The sequence below is a fragment of the Notechis scutatus genome, chromosome 8 (genome assembly GCF_049901735.1).
Source record: "Notechis scutatus isolate UNSWTSFEM ecotype Mainland chromosome 8, rNotScu1.2, whole genome shotgun sequence".
In the NCBI taxonomy this organism is placed as follows: Eukaryota; Metazoa; Chordata; class Lepidosauria; order Squamata; family Elapidae; genus Notechis; species Notechis scutatus.
This window is the reverse complement of record NC_142016.1, coordinates 20,750,665-20,768,752: the sequence shown is the minus strand read 5'-3', so window position 1 is coordinate 20,768,752 and position 18,088 is coordinate 20,750,665. Positions and strand designations below refer to the sequence as shown.

The window sequence follows — 18,088 nt, the reverse complement described above, 5'->3', positions numbered from 1 at the left end:
TTTGTCAAGCAGTTATAAGCATAAAACCAGTTTTTTCTTTATGAACTTCTTTCAGATTTGCCCCCTTTTCAGCTTTGCTCTTTATTTATTTTTTCCAAGAAAAACTGCTCTAGTTAAATCTTTGTTCTGCAAGGTTTTAATTTATATTTATCTTTATTCCACGTTTTTCTTAAAAAACTCAAAGCAGCAGACATATCTAATACTCCTTCCTTCTCCTATTTTCCTCACAACAATAACAACCCTGTGAGGTGGGATTGGGCTGAGAGAGACAGGCCCAAAATCACCCAGCCAGTTTTCGTACCTAAGGCAGGATTTAAACTTTTGTTCTACAAGGTTTTAATTTATCTTTTATGTTTATTCCACAGTTATTATTTTAAAAAAAACTCAAAGCAGCAAACATATCTAATACTCTTTCCTTCTATTTTCCTCACAACAACAACACTGTGAGGTGGGATTAGGCTGAGAGAGACAGGCCCAAAGTCACCCAGCCGGTTTTCGTGCCTAAGGCAGAACTAAAACTCATTGGCTCTGGGTTTCTAGCCTGGGGCCTTCACCACTAGACCAAAGCTACCTATGAACAATTGTATTTCATATGCTTTTAAATATTTGTATTTTTACAGAGAAATGTGAAGCAGTTGCAAATATATTGTTTTATATCAATTGTTGCTGATTTACTTATGTGACTAAAATGTTGGCCTACATGCTAGACCAACGAGTTACAAGTAAAACCAGACTGATGTTCAAATGTTACCCATTTCTTGTCTTTGTTTTATGAAAAGGCGTGAAAATACATACAACCTTATTTAAAAAGTAGGGAAATAAACAGCTTCTAATTTATAACCAGTTAAGAAAAACAACTTCTTCATGGGCCTTAGCATTGTTGTGCCTGATGGATAAATCAATGCTGGGGATAAACAAAGGAAATTAAAAAGAAAAGGTTAAATTGGGGTAGGGGGAAGAATGGGGAAAATGCAAAAAAAACTATTTCCCAAAGGTGCTTTTTCAGGAGGCAATTGTACTTTCTTGTTGTTTTTTTCTTTGGGACAATTTGGGACATGATTGGCCTGGATGATTGAGAATCCCATGTTTGTTACTGCCAAAAAGCATTAAAAGGGTCTGGGTTGATGTTCCAGCAGAATTTTTTTTAAAAAAAAATATCTACCACCTCTGAGGATCAGCATTTTCTATCAAATCTGTGAATGACCTTCCTTCTTTTCATATGAAAATGGTCGGAGTGACTTTATTTTCCTTGTGACTAATAAGATTAAGGGTAGGAAATGGTCACTTTTAAAACACAACCTTGCCCTGTTAACAGTGAGCTTCAGCCTGGCTGGAGAGCTTAATGAAATGAGGGCATTACCTCTACAGGTAAGTCCTTGTCTTACGACTGCAATTGAGGCAGAAATTTCTGTTGCTAAACGAGACAGTTGTTAAGTCAGGGTTTTTTGCCCCATTTTACCACATTAGATGTCACAGTTAAGTGCAGTTGTGAAGTTAGTAACACAATTCTTAAGTGAATCTGGCCTCCCCATTGACTTTGCTTGTCAGAAGGTGGCAAAAGAGGATCACGTAACACCTGATGCGACCGTCATAAATATGAATCAGTGGCCAAGCATTTGAATTTCAGTCACGTGACCATGGGGATGCTGCAGTGGTCATAAGTGTGAAAAATGGTCATAAGTTGCTTTTTTCAGTGCTATGGTAACTTTGAACAGTCACTAAATGAACTGTTGTAAGTTGAGGACGGCTGTGATTTCCAGAGCAACACAATCAAATGCTTTTAGTGGTGCCAATTTTTATTTTACGTGAGGCTCTTGTGGGTATATATAGTGTAGTATGTCCACTTTTTCATATGACAAAGGCTCCTGTGAATCTAAGCTTGCTAGGTGGGGAAGGGAAGGGAAGGGAAAAGAAAGAAGGAAAGGAAGGGAAACAAAGTTAAGAAGAAAAAGAAAGGGAAGAGAGGAAAGGAAAGAAATGGAAGGGAAGGGAAGGAAAAAGAAGGGAAGGAAGGGAAGGGGAGGAAGAAAGGGAAAGGAAAGGAAGAAAGGAAAGGAAAGAAGAGAAAGGGAAGGAAAGGAAAGAAAGAAAGGGAAAGAAGGGGAAGAGAGGAAAGGAAAGAAATGGAAGGGAAGGAAGGGAAAGGAAAGGAAAGGAAAGAAGGGAAGGGGAGAAAAGAAGGGAAGAGTAGGGAAGGGAAGGAAAGAAGGGAAGAAGGGAAGGGAAGGGAAGAAGGGAAGAGCAGGGAAGGGGAGGAAAGAAGGGAAGAGAAGGGAAGGGAAGGAAAGAAGGGAAGGAAGGGGAGGGGAGGAAGAAAGGGAAGGAAAGGAAAGAAAGAAAGGGAAAGAAAGGAAAGAAGGGGAAGAAAGGAAAGAAAAGGAAGGGAAAGGAAAGGAAAGAAAAGAAGGAAAGGAAAGAAAAGAAGGGAAGAGAAGGGAAGGAAAGAAGGGAAGGAAGGGAAGGGGAAGAAAGGGAAGGAAAGGAAAGAAAGAAAGGGAAAGAAAGGAAAGAAGGGGAAGAGAAGGAAAGAAAGAAAACGAACGCCTCGGGGCTTTCCTATCCTCCGTTTTCTTTTCCCCCAGCAGCTCCATCCCGTCTGCGATGCGAAGCCGTGAAGATTTCCGAATTTCCCGGCGCTAAAATCCGGCCAGACCCCGCGCCTCGCGTGACGTTAAGGCGAGCTTTGCCGTTTTTCGTGGGGGGTCTGCGCCCGTGGCGGCCGCTCCAGCGTGAAGAGGAGGGTGGGCGGGGGATCACATACGCTGGAAAAAAGTCGTTTTTTCCCAGCTCACGGCTCGAAGTGCGTCGCCCAGCGATACAGCGACCTGGAAGAGGGGAATAAATCCGAATGAACAAAAAGGTTTGATCTTGGATCGGCGTAGAGTAGAGCGGGGCTGGCTGGCTAAGGGTGACAAAAACGATCTACTTTAGATCCTTTTCCATCAACAGAGGCAGCGGGGGTGGAGGGCGGGGAGAAGCAAAGTGGGAAGGCTTTTGCGGGGTGGATGAAAGGTAATCCAGCTCTTTCACATTGCATAGTTCGGGAATCGCGAAGATTTCTTTGCAACCGCGGATTGTTTTACGCGGAGCGATTGAGGGGGACGCGTCGATGCCCTCTGAGTTCCTCTTTTGGTCCCGTGAGCGAAGGCAGGGGCGCATGGAGGAGGAAAGGGCATGGAAAACAGCATCCTCAGTCACGAGTTTCTGAGTGCGGGAAAGAGACCCCACCTCTGAATGCCTTTCTCCTCTCCAGCGGATTTCCCCCGACCCTTTAGTAGCTCAGATTCTTGTAGAGAGCTGAAACTCCCAATCAATCTTTTCTACTCTTTTCGAAGCGCCTCTGAATCTCCTGATTTTCCCTGACTTCTCTTTAGAATCTCCCGATCCTAAGAACAGGGAAGAAGAGTCCAGGGTTCGTTGGATCGTAGGGCTGGAATTAAAAAGCACCCTTTTCTCATCAGCTCTTGAGATAAACTGGGTCAGGAGGACCTTCTGGAGACGCAGAAGGAAGATCGCCCTGAGCAATTTAGCTGTGGCGGTTGTCTGCGTGGTAGGACCCTGCGGTTTTCATGGCCAGATTTTGGAAGTGGGTTGCCATTGGCTGCTTCCTGGGGCTGAGAGAGAAGAACTGGCCCAAAGTCAACCTTGTTTTAAGAGAATATAGGTGGTCCTTGACTTAGAACAGTTCATTTGTCAGGGGTGTCCAACCTTGGCAACTTTAAGGCTTGTGGACTTCAACTCCCAGAATTCCTCAGCTTTGCTGGCTGAGGAATTCTGGGAGCTGAAGTCCACAAGTCTTAAAGTTGCCAAGGTTGGACACCCCTGGTTTAGTTAGTTGGGTTTAGCCTGTTAAAATAAGTTGTGGGAGTTTCGTCCCTGATTAAATGACCGTTCCAAGTTACGACAGCTCTGGCAAAAAGTGACTTGTGCCCTTTTTTTCATGGTTATGAGCTTTATATAAGCCACCCCATGGCCCTGCAATCAAATCTCAGGTGCTTGGAAACTTAACGGTTCACACTTGTGACCGTTGCAGTGTCCCGAGGTCATGTAAATCCCCTTTTGAGACCTTCTGACAAGCAAAGGGAAGCCAGATTCGCTTAACAACCGGGTTAACAACTGTGGTCAGAAAAGGGGGGCAAAAGTCCCTTAGCATATGTTTCCCTTAAGGACAGAAATGTTGGGCTCAATTGTGGTCGTAAGTTGTGGACTGCCTGGAACAGAGCTAGTCCAACCCTCTGCTCAAGCAGGAAACCCTATACCCGTGATGCAAATCTATGGCACGCATGCCACAGATGGCATGCAAAGCCATTTGTGCTGGCATGGGAGCTGCAGGCAAACTTACCTCACTGCATACATGTGCACGCCTCACAGTTGATTTTCAGCTGGCTTGAGGCCTTTTTCAGCGTCCCAGAAGCTTCAGGAAGGTCTGCAGGCTTCTCAGGACGAGAACTAGGCCCGCTTTGTCACTTCCTGTTTTTCCAGAAATACTGGAAGTGATGAACGGGCCTAGTTTTCGTCCTGAAAAGCCTGCAGGAGCTTTCCTGAAGCCTCTGGGAAGCTGAAAAAGGCCTCAAACTGGCCAAAAAATCAGCTGTGAGGCGCAGTGCAGGTAAGGGGGTGGCTGGGGGTGGGGGGTGGGGATTGTGCACGCATGCACAGGGGGGGGGGGGTTCATTGCCTTCTGGGTGCTGGCACGCGAGCATGATGGTGCAAGCGCATGCACAATTTTTGGCACAGGAGCCCAAAAAGGTTACCCACCGCTGCCCTATACCATTTCAGATAAATGTTCTTCGATTTCTTCTCCGTCCCACTTTGGATGCCAAAACAGCTGTGTGTGTTTTGTTTTGTTTTAATTTTATTTTAGCCCGATGTCTTAGCCACCACATAAATTGGCTCTGCAAACTACTTACAGAACAGCTAAAGTAACCAGCAGGGATACCCCAGTTATTCCAAGGATAAGCCCAATGACACCCCTTTTCCTGAGGTAATCAGGCTGGGACAGGAGATCTTGAAGAGACGGTAACTTGTTCCCCACCACGGCTTCCTGTACCAACTCCGGTGGGGAATTCAGGATGGCCTTAAACATTTCTTGCAGCTTTTTCTCTTTTCCGAGCCTCTTTTCGGTCACTGCAATAAGAAAAGGGACGTTGCAAAACACACAGCAAAAGAGTTGGCCTGCCGCTCACAGCAAGGCCATCACAGGGTAGGAACTTTCTAAGAGCCTGGGTGGCTCAGTGGTTAGAGTGCAGTTCTGCAGGCTACTTCTGCTGACTGCCAGCTGCCTGCAATTTGGGAGTTCAAATCTCACCATGCTCAAGGTTGACTCAGCCTTCCATCCTTCCGAGGTGGGTCAAATGAGGACCCAAATTGCTGGGGCCAATAGGCTGACTCTGTAAACTGCTTAGAGAGGGCTGGAAAGCACTATAAAGCAGTATGTAAGCTATTGCTAAGCCAGGGTATCTCAACTTTGGCGACTTAAAGCTGGAATTCTTCCTGAAATACACCATCTTCATTGCCCTTTCATACCAGTATATGAAGGAGTAAGGCCAGAAGGGTTGAAACACAGGTAGTCCTCGACTTACGATGGTTGAAAGTTTACTTACAACCATTGGCCTTATCCTGGTGACGTGATCACAATTCAGACCCTTGGCAATGGACTCGTATTTATGACAGTTGCAGACAGCCGGTCATTTGCATGCTTTCAGAGAATCGTTGAGGCCACTTGGTGGTTTATCTGCCTGCGCCTGTCTTCAACAGGGAAGGCACCCAGGGCGGAAAACATCCTGCAGCCAAGAAGGCCCCACACCCATTGGCACTACTTGGGTGACACCCCCCCCTCCCCCGAGAACAGAGACAAAACCTCCAAGCGGCCTCAACGACTCTCTAAAAAGAATGCAAATGACTAGCTCTCTACAAGAAATATAATTTCTTGTAGAGAAATTATACCATCCAATTCAGAGTTGAAGAAGCTTCTCGGAGGAGAAGCGAAATGTCTTCAAAGAAAAAAACAAGAAAGTCCAGGTGCCTCCTGAAAAAAGCACCTTTGGGGCAACCATGACCTGGATGGCTGTGAATCTCTGCAGGCTTTCAGGTGATTTAAGAGGTCGGGTTAACCTTAGTTCGTTCTAAAGTTCTGTTATCAAAATGAGACCCCCACCCCCCCAAGGAAAAGGAAAGTGATATCTTTCAGATGGTGGCAGCCCACTGCTCTGAACAGCTGCTCTGAAGGAAGAGGAGACCACAGAATGACATGGGATCAGTGGTGGGATTCAAATTTTTTTTACTACCGGTTCTGTGGGCGTGGCTTGGTAGGCGTGAAATGGCTTGCTGGGCATGGCTTGCTGGGCATGGCCGGGGAAGGATATACTGCAAAATCCCCATTCCCTCCCCAACCCACTAACCTGCTTTCCAGCTCTGTTCTCCTGTGCAGGGCAACAAAAGGAGACCCAGCCGATCAGCTGGGACTTGGGAGGCAGAGAATAGATGGAGGCGGGGCCAGTCAGCGGTGGTATTTGCTGGTTCTCCGAACTACTCAAAATTTCCTGTACTGGTTCTCCAAAACTGGTCAGGACCTGCTGAAGACCACCTCTGCTCCCCACCCCACTAACCTGCTTTCCAGCTCCGTTTTCCTGTGCAGGGCAACCAAAGAAGACCCAGCCAATCAGCTGGGACTTGGGAGGCAGAGAATAGATGGGGGCGGGGCCAGTCAGAGGCGGGATTTGCCAGTTCTCCGAACTACTCAAAATTTCCGCTAGAGGTTCTCCAGAACTGGTCAGAACCTGCTGAACATACCACCTCTGCATGGGACCCATCAAATGGCTTGTTTGATTGTTGCCACCAGCTTTTTGTATTGGTTTTGCTTTTTGTCTTGGGATTTTATCCTTGTAAGCTGCCTGGAGTTACTGAAAGTGAGTTGGACACCAATATGAATTTTCTTAAATAAATTAAATTTATAAATTTATAAATTAAATAAATTCATAGCAGGGGGAGGTTTGGGAGGAGGGAAACCCTTATATTATAAGCTGCTCAGAAGTTGAGTTTGGAGCCTCAACATGGAAATGACAAACAATTAGCTTCCCTATTAAAATACGACATCCCCGATTTGAAGCATTCAGTCTGTACCGCTGGAAACTGTGGCCCCTCACCATTGACATAAAAATACTTCCTGATCACCACGTCACTCTCCTCTTCAAGTTCGCAGGCAAAGGTCCCGTGATGAGATCCAAGGGTGGGTCGAATGAGGAGGGAAGGGTTGACTCCAAAATTAAGGTCTTGGAAGAGAAAGAGTTCCTCCGTCCTGAGCTGTTGATGGAAGGTGGAGATTCAGGTCCTGCAAGGTCACGCTTTCACGTGGCTTTGGGGGTGCTCGGTGCTCAGCTTGGAGGTTTCCTTGCAAACGTTTCATGACCAAACTAGGTAACATCATCAGTGCGCTTGGGATACCTGGTTTGGTCATGAAACGTCTGCAAGAAAACCTCCAAGCTCAGAGAGCACCAAGGACCGACTGAGCAGTTCAACCCTGAGCTACTAATATTCCCTTCTATCAGTTACAGCAGCTTCTCAAGTGGTTTACAAGGGATTATAGGGTTTTACAAAATGCAAAGAGTTACCATTCCTTGGCACACACAGATTTGAGGGAAATTGTATTTCCCCTATACGGGCAGTCCTCGACTTACAACAGTTACAACTGTCCTGAAAAAAGTAACTTATGACTGATTTTCACACTTACAACCATTGCAGTATCCCCATGGTCATATGATCGAAATTCAGAGGCTTGGCAATTGACTCACATTTATCACCGTTGCAGTGTCCCTGGGATCAAGTGATTATTGTGGTTAGCCTCAGCAGGTGCAGACGACTGAGGAGAGCGAGGAGTCAGATGAAGGGCCAGGACCATGAGGGAATGGCCTTCAGAGATTGTGGGGGCTGGCAGCAGCGATGAGGAGGTTCCCGAGGAGCCTGTGCCAAGTGCACATGCACAAAGGGTTGCTCGTAGGAAAGAGCAGTTACAAGGAGCACAGGCGATTCGGGAGTAAGGCTGCAAGGTAATAGCCCCTCCTTCAAGAAGATAAAAGCCAGCTGTGAAGCGAACCTTCTTTGCAGAAGGCAAAGACGTTTTGAAACTCAGCCTCGTGGACATTACAGTTGGTATTTGAAGACTCTTGTAAACTATTTCTTATCTGTTTTTGTTTTTTGTCAGACTTGAAAAAACTTGGCAAGGCTCTTTTTTGTCGGAGCTAATTAGTTGGAAGCAGCTTTTTATCTGTGAAGAAACAGGATTCTTAACTGAAACTTAAAACAGATTATACTGCTGCCTTTGTCTTGTGTTTGCTTTCTTGGAACCAGATTTGGGTCAGAACAGGATTCCCCTTTTGCAACCTTCTGACAAGAAACGTCAATGCCTCGCTTAGCAACAGAAATATTGGGCTCACTTGTGGTCGTATGTCGAGGACTACCTCTATTCAAATGGGGTAATGCAATTTACTGCCCCTATTAGTTAATCTATAAACCCTTGATTTATCATTCTACAACACCTTGATTAGAGACAATAGATTAGACAACTTTATAAGAGACCGGAAGCCATTTGTGGACATTCTAAATGTTAAATAAAATGACAGATGATTAACAAAGAGATTTGAAGTGTAATAATTTCAGCTAACCTGTTGGCTGTTGTTGTTTTTTCTCTCTTTTACATACAGTATATATTGTGATTAAGATGTTGAGTCGATTTGATTATTAGACAGATTTCCACATCTCACGACTCTATGACTGTAACCTTGTTGCTTGTATGCTGATAATTTTTACTGACTGTTTCTTAGTATGATTTGATTGCTTATTGTACCCTATGACCCTCATTAAGTGTTGTCCCTTATGATTCTTGACTCTTGACGAATGTATCTTTTCTTTTATGTACACTGAGAACATTTGAACCAAGACAAATTCCTTGTGTGTCCAATCACACTTGGCCAATAAAGAATTCTATTCTATTCTGCTCCATTCTGTTCCATTCTATCTGAGATATTTGTTTATTTAATACAGTATTTTTGCTAAATGCAGATGGGAACGTTTGTAACTATTTGTAGATCCATTACATTAAGGGAAGGAGAACATATTAGATTTCTTATTATTTTGTGAGCATCCAGTTGGGGTAGATTTTTTAGGCTAAATGTTAAATTATTTGACTTCTTTTTCTCTCTTTTTTGTACATAAGATTTTTTTTTCTTTTTGTTGTTAGTATTGGATGTTTGTTTTTCTGTCTTTCTATTTTGCATTTTGTTTTTGTTGACAAAAGATAATAAATACGTTTTAAAATCTAGAAGACCGTTGTGTGGCCCAGGGGCCTATTGGAGGATAAACTCCCCCTTAGAGCAAAAGATCTAAAAAAGTTTATCTCCTGTTGAATCTTACAGCTTCACACGGGATGAACCTCAATCCACAAAGAGTTACTTACATCTTTGACAAATTTCCACCGGAAAGTCCTGTCTGGAGAAGTCTGGAAGGCAACTTCGCAGTTCAGAAAAGTTGCGTCTCCTTCCAATTTGTGTATATCCTGAACTGGGAGAATCATGAAGATAATACAGATGTGTGATTTATTACCACCAAATGATCTCCTGCCCCTAGTTTACATTAGCTGCATTCACACGAAGCATTTACCCAGGTCAGACATCATCCACACAACATACAGGGAAGAGAGTCCTGGACTTACGACTACAATTGAGCTCAACATTTCTGTTGCTAAATGAAACATCTGCTAAGTGAATTTTGTCCCCTTTCTTGCCACATTCGTGAAGGGAATCATTGCAGTCATTAAGTAAGTCACACCGTTGTTAAGTGAAGCTGGCTTCCCCATTGACTTTGCTCGTCAGAAGGGCTCATGATCACATGACCCCGGACACCGCAACGGTCATAAATATGAGTCAGTCGCCAAGTGTCTGAATTTTGATCGCGTGACCATGGGGATGGTGCAGTGGTCGTTAAGCAGGAAAAACGGTCTTAAGTCGCTTTTCCCATTGTAACTTTGAACGGTCACTAAATGAACTGTTGTAAATCCAGGACTTCCTGTATTAAACATGGCTGCTCAATCATTGTCTTTGGCTTTGGCGCAAAGCCAGTCTGTTAGCTCAGAGTTCACTGCGCTGCACAACTTCAGAAGGTGGTTTAATTCGGAAGCCAAAGGGCATGTTGTGTGAATTGGAGCCCTGGACTGCCTGAAGTTCTGAGGGGTTTCAGACAGAGGTCTTTCCCAGCCCCCCCCCCCCGCCCCCCCATGGCTTCTTTAGCAAATCTCTAGTTTAAGTTTAGAATAGAATAGAATAACAGAATTGGAAGTGACCTCGGAAGTCTTCTAGTCCAGGGGTCACCAACCTTTTGGACCTCAGGGACCACCAAACTCATAACTTTAAATCCCATGCACCACTAAAATGAATTTTGACTGACGGTGGCTTGCTGATGTTGGTGGGAAAGAGAGAGGGAGGGAGGGAGGGAGAGAGTTCTCTCTCTCTCTCTCTCTACTCTCTCTCTCCCCCTCTCTCTCTCTCTCTCACACACACACACACACACACACACACACACAAAAGGTCCCTCACATACCTCCATCCCCTCCAAGGCAGCTACATTCCTAACCTGCTTTTCAGCTCTGTTCTCGGGAGGGAAGGGGGAGAGAGAGAGAGAGAGAGAGAGACTTTTGGCTTCATGCAAGGAAAGCAGCAGAAGCAGCAGAAGTCTTTCTTTCTCTCCCCCAAACTCTGCCAGAAATGAGTCTTTGCCAGTGCAGCCTCTTGGAGCAGGATGACTAGCAGGGTCCCAAAGACTCATTTCTGGAGGAATTTGGGGGAGAGAAAGAAAGACTTTTGCTGCTTTCCTTGCATGCAGCCAAAAGAAGAAGAAAGAAATGGAAAGAAGCAGCCCGGTGGCCAGGCCAGGCGTGTGGGGCGAGTTCCCCCCCTCCGCCCTTTCCCCCTCCCCTCACTCCCTCGTGTTGTTCGCAATGCAAGTGACGCAAGCGTTGTGTTCCCATGGGCCGTGTGGGTGGCGCAGGCTTGTGTTCCCACACAGCCTGGATTAATTGCTTTGGGGGTGACATTTCTCTGCGCACCACCAAAATTTTCTCATGGACCACCAGTGGTCCCCGGCCCACTGGTTGGTGACCACTGTTCTACTACAAACCCCTGCTTAGGCAGGAAACGCTACAGTAGCAAATCTCTAGTTTTTTTGAAAAAAAGGAACTGTTACTTGGGCAATCGATGGGTAGCTGGCAATCCATGATGGAACAAGAGGAACATTTGTAGTAGTGGGCTTCTTTCTGGTAGCCTGCAAGGAACATGAAACGGGGTTGTGAGAACATAATGCCTTGGTAAGACTGCACTTGGAATCCTGCATCCATTTTTGGTGGCCATGATGCAAAAAAAGTTGTTGAGACTGTAGAAAGTGTGCAGAGAAGAGCTTTACAGCTCCTGCTGCCTTAAGAAAGTTCAAAACATCCTTAAAGATCCATCTCATCCTGGGCACCCCTTTTTTTTTTTTTTTTTGAACTATTACCATCTGGCAGACAGTACAGGATAATAAAAACAAGGACAAATAGGCTGAAAAACAGCTTCTATCCCAGGGCAGTAATTATACTGAATTATACTGCACAGTGCATTAATCGTGCAATGACAGGGGTTTTCAATTCAATTGTATAGAATGGGAAGGATGTGTGCTGGTGTTTTATTTTTATAGTTATAATGTACACTAAAGATGGCATTTAATTTCGTTGTACAGGGTGCAATGACAATAAACTAAACTAAACAAAGACTGGAGCCTAAAACATATAAAGAAGGGTTGCTGGAATTGGGTGTGTCTAGTGTAATGAAAAGAAGGACTAGGGGAGACATGATAGCAGGGTTCCAATATCTCAGGGGCTGCTTCAAAGAAGAGAGAGTCAAACTATTATCCAAAGCACCAGAGGGTAGGACAGTGGTGACTAAACTTTTGGGGCTCCTGTGCCAAAAATTGTGCGCCTGCTTGCATGCTCGCACTCACTTGCCAGCACCCAGAAGGCAATGCGTGTCCCCCCACGCCCCCTACACATGCGCACATAATCCCCACCCACCCCCGCCACCTCCTTACCTGCACTGCGCCTTTTTGAGCTGATTTTTGAGGCCTTTTTCGGCCTCCCAAAGGAAGGCTTCTGCAGGCTTTGCAGGCCGAAAACTAGCCCCGTTTCGTCACTTCCGGTATTTTCAGAAAAACAAGAAGTGACGAAACGGGGGCTAGTTTTTGGCCTACAAAGCCTGCAGAAGCCTTTCTCAAGCCTTTGGGACTCTGAGAAAGGCCTCAAACCAGCCAAAAATCTGCTGTGAGGCGCGCGCGTGCCCAGTGAGGTAAGTTTGCCTGCAGCTCGTGTGCCAGCAGCACAAATGGTTCTGCGTGTCACCTGTGGCACGCATGCCACAGGTTCGCCATCACGGGGGTAGGACAAGAAGCAATGGGTGGAAACTAATCAAGGAGAGAAACAACCTAGAATTAAGGAGAAATTTCCTGTCAGTGAGAACAATTAATCAGTGGAACAACTTCCCTCCAGAAGTTGTAAATGCTCCAACAATGGAGGTTTTTAAGAAGAGATTGAATAACCATTTATCTGAAATGCTATAGGGTTTCCTGCCTAAGCAGGGAAGTAGGGAAGATGGGATACAGTGATATGAACTGAGGAAGACGGGTTAAAAAAATACCAGATATTTGGACTTACCACATGGTGGAATGCAAGGTGGTGCTGTAAAGACAGGAGGGAAGTTGAGGTGTACTTTTTCTGATTGGACATTTGACCACAACTTGAATCAGAAGATTGAATAATGTGCTGGATCCCCTGTTTTGTACGATCGGCCAAAAGTCTTTAGCAATCCAAAAAGTTTGCTGCCACCATTTTTAAAGGTTCTCTGGAAGCAGATTGTTTCCCTCGACTCAAACTGAGGTTGATTTTTATAAGTTTAAAAGTTAAATAACCCAGCTTAATTGGTATAATAATCCAGCAAATTCTTCAGGAAAACTCCTAAGCTAGGTATGATGACTTTGTCAGCATCTACCCAGCCTTGAAGCAATTGATACTCTTAGGATTCACACCAGAGGTTCAGCTGACCGAGTTAAAGAACCAGCAGCTGCATTCGCACAAGATGCTAAACTCGGCTGGTTTCCCCATCAACGCCAGCCGTATTTAGCATTTGGGTGAACCCAACTGGTTTGTTTGTGTCAGGAGCCAATGTAGGTTGTGAACCTGAAAAAGGAGTCGAGTCAGAATGGAATTCAGCAGGTCTGAACTAATCTCAGATCTCCAGCATCTGTTGAAGTAGCCAGAGGCATCCAGTTCTTTCTCTCCCTCCCTCCCTCCCTCCCTCTCTCTCTCTCTCCCCTTTCTTTCTCTTTCTGTCTCTTTCTCCTCTCTCTTTTTCTCTCTCTCTCTTTCTTTCTTTCTCTTTCTCTCTCCTTTACTTTTCTCTCTCTCTCCCTCTCCCCCTCACTTTCTTTCTTTCTCTTTCTCTCTCTTTCTCCTCTCTCTCTTTCTCTTTCTTTCTGTTTTTTTCTCTCTCCCTCCTTTACCTTTTTTCTCTGTGTGCATTTTTGTGCATTATATTTTTTATCATCTGTTTGTTTGTATTCCACCCTTCCTATGCTGGTCTATGATCTCAAAAAAGACTTGATTGATCGATCGATGGGAGTGTGTGGCATAGGAAAATGGCACAAACAAACAGCCTCTTTGCAAAGCTAAGGATGAGAATCCAACCTCAGTGCTGCTGATGTTACCTAGCTGGGTAATGAAATGTCTGCAGGGAAACAACCGGAGAGCATCAGAGATTCCTCCATCCAACATCAAGCAACGTGTCACGAAATCTCTCTTCCTACAGCTGCAGCTCTCTCCTCTTACCCGCTTTGAGTTGTGCTACTTCTTTTTCCACTTCTTTCACCGCCTCGGGAACCGCTTGCTGAAAAGGCGCTGTGGAGAGATGGAGAAACACCCAGTTGCTCTCTTTCCTTTGATCAAGACGTGTACAGCCAAGCGGCACAACCTTCACACGGGCTGCCCTGCTGCAGGCATGAATCTTTGCTGTTCCAAGCCATTCAAGCAGCTACTGAATTACCACCGTCTGGGCCTGCACACCTGCTCCCACTTACTGGGGAAGAAGGAAAGTTTTGCTTCTGGGTTTTTATTGGTTAAAATGCTTTAAAGCAGGGCTCCCCAACTTTGGCAACTTCAACTGTGGACTTCAACTCCCAGAATTCCTCAGCCAGCGCAGGCTGGGTGCATGGAGGCAGATAGAGGTGGAATGAATATATCCGTGTTTTGCATATTTGGCAACTTTAAGACATGCGGACTTTAACTCCCAGAATTCCCCAGCCAGTAGCCATGTTGGTTGGCAGCTTCTGGGAGTTGGAAGTCCAGACAACCTGAAATATCTGGGTTTGAAAAGCACTCCTACACCCAGGGTTGGGATTCAAATTTTTTAACAACTGGTTCTGTGGGCGTGGGTTGGTTTGTGGCCCTGGCTTGGTGGTCATGTTATTGGCTGGGTGTGGCCAACTCAGTATCACTCACATCGAGGCACGCATCTCCTCGCCTAGCCTCTCGTGACTGTGGGGATGCTGCAACAGTTGTAAGTGTGAAAAATGGTCATAAGTCACTTTTTTCAGTGCCACTGTAACTTTGAATGGTCACTCACTCCACACAAGCAAAGTACCAGCAAAGGAGGGGGAAAAAAAACTCCAGAGAAGTTCCAGAGACAGGAAGTCTAGTCCTGCCAAGAATAGGAAAGGAAAAGAAGAAAAAGAAGAAAAGGAAAGGAAAAGAAGGAAAGGAAGGAAAGGAAGGAAGGAAGGAAGGAAGGAAGGAAGGAAGGAAGGAAGGAAGGAAGGAAAGGAAAGGACAAGAAGGAAAGGAAAAGAAGAAAAGGAAAGGAAAAGAAAGGAAGGAAGGAAGGAAGGAAGAAGGAAGGAAGGAAGGAAGGAAGGAAAGGAAAGGAAAAGAAGAAAGGAAAGGAAAGGAAAGAAGGAAAGGAAAGAAGGAAAGGAAAGGAAGGAAGGAAGGAAGGAAGGAAGGAAGGAAGGAAGTCTATCACTGAACCACTAAGTCTAGCTAAGGCAAACTTTTTGGACTCAGTGTGTCAAAAGTTTAGAAAGTGTCCAGCTTGGCTCTCTGTATTGCAAACACTCAAACAAAAGAAAAACATTCTTTTATCTTCCCTCCACCTAGGCCACCCTGAACACCAACACTCAGCAGTAGCTGAATAATTGTAATTGTGTAATTAGAAAATGGGAAAGAGTTTTTCTGAAGCAGTGATTCTCAATATAAGTCACTTTAAGCTGTATGGACTTCAGCTCCCAGAATTCTCTGGCCAGTTATGCTAACTGAGGAATTATGGGAGTTGAAGTCCACGCATCTTACAGCAGCCCAGGTTGAGAAATATTGCTCTAAGGAGTTAAGCTATAGCTGTCATCAACTAATCATTTCTTGAACAGGAATCCTTCTGTTTATTTTAATAATAATAAACAGAATGTAATTTAATGGGCCGTGGGAAGATTATAGACGCTTTGTCAATGCAACCAATGCAATGGTTTGTTTGTGTCAGGAGCCAATGTAGGTTGCGAACCTGAAAAAGGAGTCGAATCAGACTGGAATTCAGCAGGTCTGAACTAATATCAGATGTTCAGCATTTGCTGGAGTAGCCAGAGGCATCCAGTTCTCTCTCTGTGGGTCTCTCTTTCCTTTCTGTCTCTCTCTCCCTTTCTTTTTCTCTTTCTCTTCCTTTCTCGTTCTCTCTCTCTTTCTCCTTCCCTCCCTCCCTGTGTGTGTGTGTGTGTTAGAGAAAGAGACAGACAGACAGATGGATGTTCTGGTGAGAGAAAAGTTCCCCGAAGATGGGCTCCTGCACAGGTCCAAAACCTTGAAAGACTAAACCTCTAGTCCTGGTGAAAAAGGAGTCGAGTCAGAATGGAATTCAGCAGGTTTGGACTAACCTACGTTTCTGTTGCTTTGGCTTGCTTAGCAACAGAAATTTGGGGTTCGGTTGTGGTCTTAAACTGAGGATTACCTTCATCATATGGGATGTATGCATTTACTCTAAACCTATACATGCAGCATTTTCTAAATCCAAGAGAGAAGTGAGTCTTCTCAATCCAGGAGGCTTGGGTAGCATAACTGTGCCCGTCTGTGTCACATAGGCCATCCCACTTTTCTCTGCTAGCCGTGGGTCTTAACGAAAATGGCTGGAAGATAATCTCACCAATGCAGCCACGTTCTATGGAGCATACCTACCTTTGCCCATGCCTTTCTCTTCCAAGTAAAAAACCACCCTGCCAAAGGCATCCTTCAGCTTCTCTATTTCAGACACATCTGGGGCAGAGAGAGAGAGAGAGAGAAATACAGGTGTCAAGTGTTTATCTGTTTCTGAGCAGAAGGACAAGAGCCTTGAGGGCAGAGATGTAGATACAGCTCTTAGGTCAGGACAGAGATTGCTCACATGAAAGACTTCAAGCCAAGACCTAAAAAAGGTAGGAGCCAAGCATAACTTTATAATTCAGTGGTTTTTTCTCTCCAACTTTGGTTTTGTTTTGTTTCAACTTCTATCCTCAAAACGACGCTATAGGACACTGCGCACCAGAACAACTAGACACAAGGACAGTTTTTCCCCCAAATGCCATCATTCAGCTAAACAAATAATTCCCTCAACACTGTCAAATTACTTAGTAAGATTACTTAGTAAGATCAAATTACTTACTATTCTTCTTCTCATCCTTCCTATTACCTATCTCTTCCCACTTATGACTATAACCGTGTTGCTTGTATCTTTACAATTTATATTGTTTTGTTTTCCTAGTTTGATTTAATTACTTATTAGTAACCCATGACTATCAAATGTTATATCTTATGATTCCTGATGAATGTATTTTATTTTTTCTTATGTACACTGAGAGCATAGGCACCAAAGACAAATTCACACTTGGCCAATAAATAATTCTGTTCTATTCTATTCTATTCTATTCTATTCTATTCTATTCTATTCTATTCTATTCTATTCTATGATGAATGTATTCTATCACTTTTCTGAGGTCTTAGGCTAATTCCTTGTGTGTCCAATCACACTTGGCCAATAAATAATTCTATTCTGTTCTGTTCTATTCTATTTCTATTATTTCTATTTCTATTTCTAGTCTTCAACCTTGGTGACTTTAAGATGGGTGGACTTCAACTCCCAGAATTCCCCAGCAAAGCAAAGCTGGGGTAGTTTAACAGAATCTGGAAAGCCTCTCCAAAATTTTCACTGTCCCCCTTTAAGGACAGCAAAACCGAGGGCTGCTTGGTGACTCGTTCTTGTGCTTTCAATTTTCCTACTGCTGAACGGCCATTTCGCCTCTTCTGCTCCCAGTTCAATTCTTCTTTCATCTCCCTAATAACAAGTAATCCTGGACTTACAACAAAAACTGAGTCTCAAAGTTCCGTTGCCAAGCAAGTCATTAAGTGAATCCCCCCCCCTTTTTATGACCTTTGTTGCCACAGTTGTTCAGTGAATCACTGCAGTTGTATGGAATGGAATGGAACGGAACGGAACAGAACAGAACAGAACAGAACAGAACAGAACAGAATAGAATAGAATAGAATATTCTTTATTGGCCAAGACTTCATTGACAGGTGATTGGACACACAAGGAATTTGTCTTTGGTGCAAATGCTCTCAGTGTACATAAAAGAAAAGATACGTTCGTCAAGAGTCAAGAAGCATCAGGTACAACACTTAATGATAGTAGTAGGGTACCATAAGCAATCAAATCACACACTAGAAGGCAATCAATATAAATTGTAAGGATACAAGCGACAAAGTTACAGTCACAAGTGGGAGGGGAGGGTTGATAAGGAGTGATGAGAAGATGAATAGTAATAGTAGTGCAGACTTTGTAAATAGTTGGACAGTGTTGAGGGAATTATTTGTTTAGCAGAGTGATGGCATTCAGGAAAAAAACTGTCCTTGTGTCTAGTTGTTCTGGTGTGCAATGCTCTATAGCAGGGGTCTCCAACCTTGGCAACTTTAAGCCTGGAGGACTTCAACTCCCAGCTTTGCTGGCTG

General features: G+C 44.4%; 1 protein-coding gene across 1 annotated transcript in view; it reads right to left on the bottom strand.

Moving 5' to 3' along the window:
- Positions 1 to 2,710: 2,710 nt before the first annotated feature.
- Positions 2,711 to 18,088, bottom strand: part of SPACA6 (sperm acrosome associated 6) — a 29,641-nt gene continuing 14,263 nt past the window's right edge. Inside the window, exons 3-10 of the mRNA XM_087970405.1 lie at positions 16,283 to 16,360; positions 13,898 to 13,966; positions 12,728 to 12,751; positions 11,233 to 11,310; positions 9,452 to 9,555; positions 7,146 to 7,302; positions 4,911 to 5,127; positions 2,711 to 2,825 (exon numbers count right to left, since the gene is read on the bottom strand). Of these exons, the coding sequence (XP_087826531.1) occupies positions 2,789 to 2,825; positions 4,911 to 5,127; positions 7,146 to 7,302; positions 9,452 to 9,555; positions 11,233 to 11,310; positions 12,728 to 12,751; positions 13,898 to 13,966; positions 16,283 to 16,360 (764 nt within the window). The 3' untranslated portion in view covers positions 2,711 to 2,788. The remainder of the gene's footprint in view (positions 2,826 to 4,910; positions 5,128 to 7,145; positions 7,303 to 9,451; positions 9,556 to 11,232; positions 11,311 to 12,727; positions 12,752 to 13,897; positions 13,967 to 16,282; positions 16,361 to 18,088) is intronic.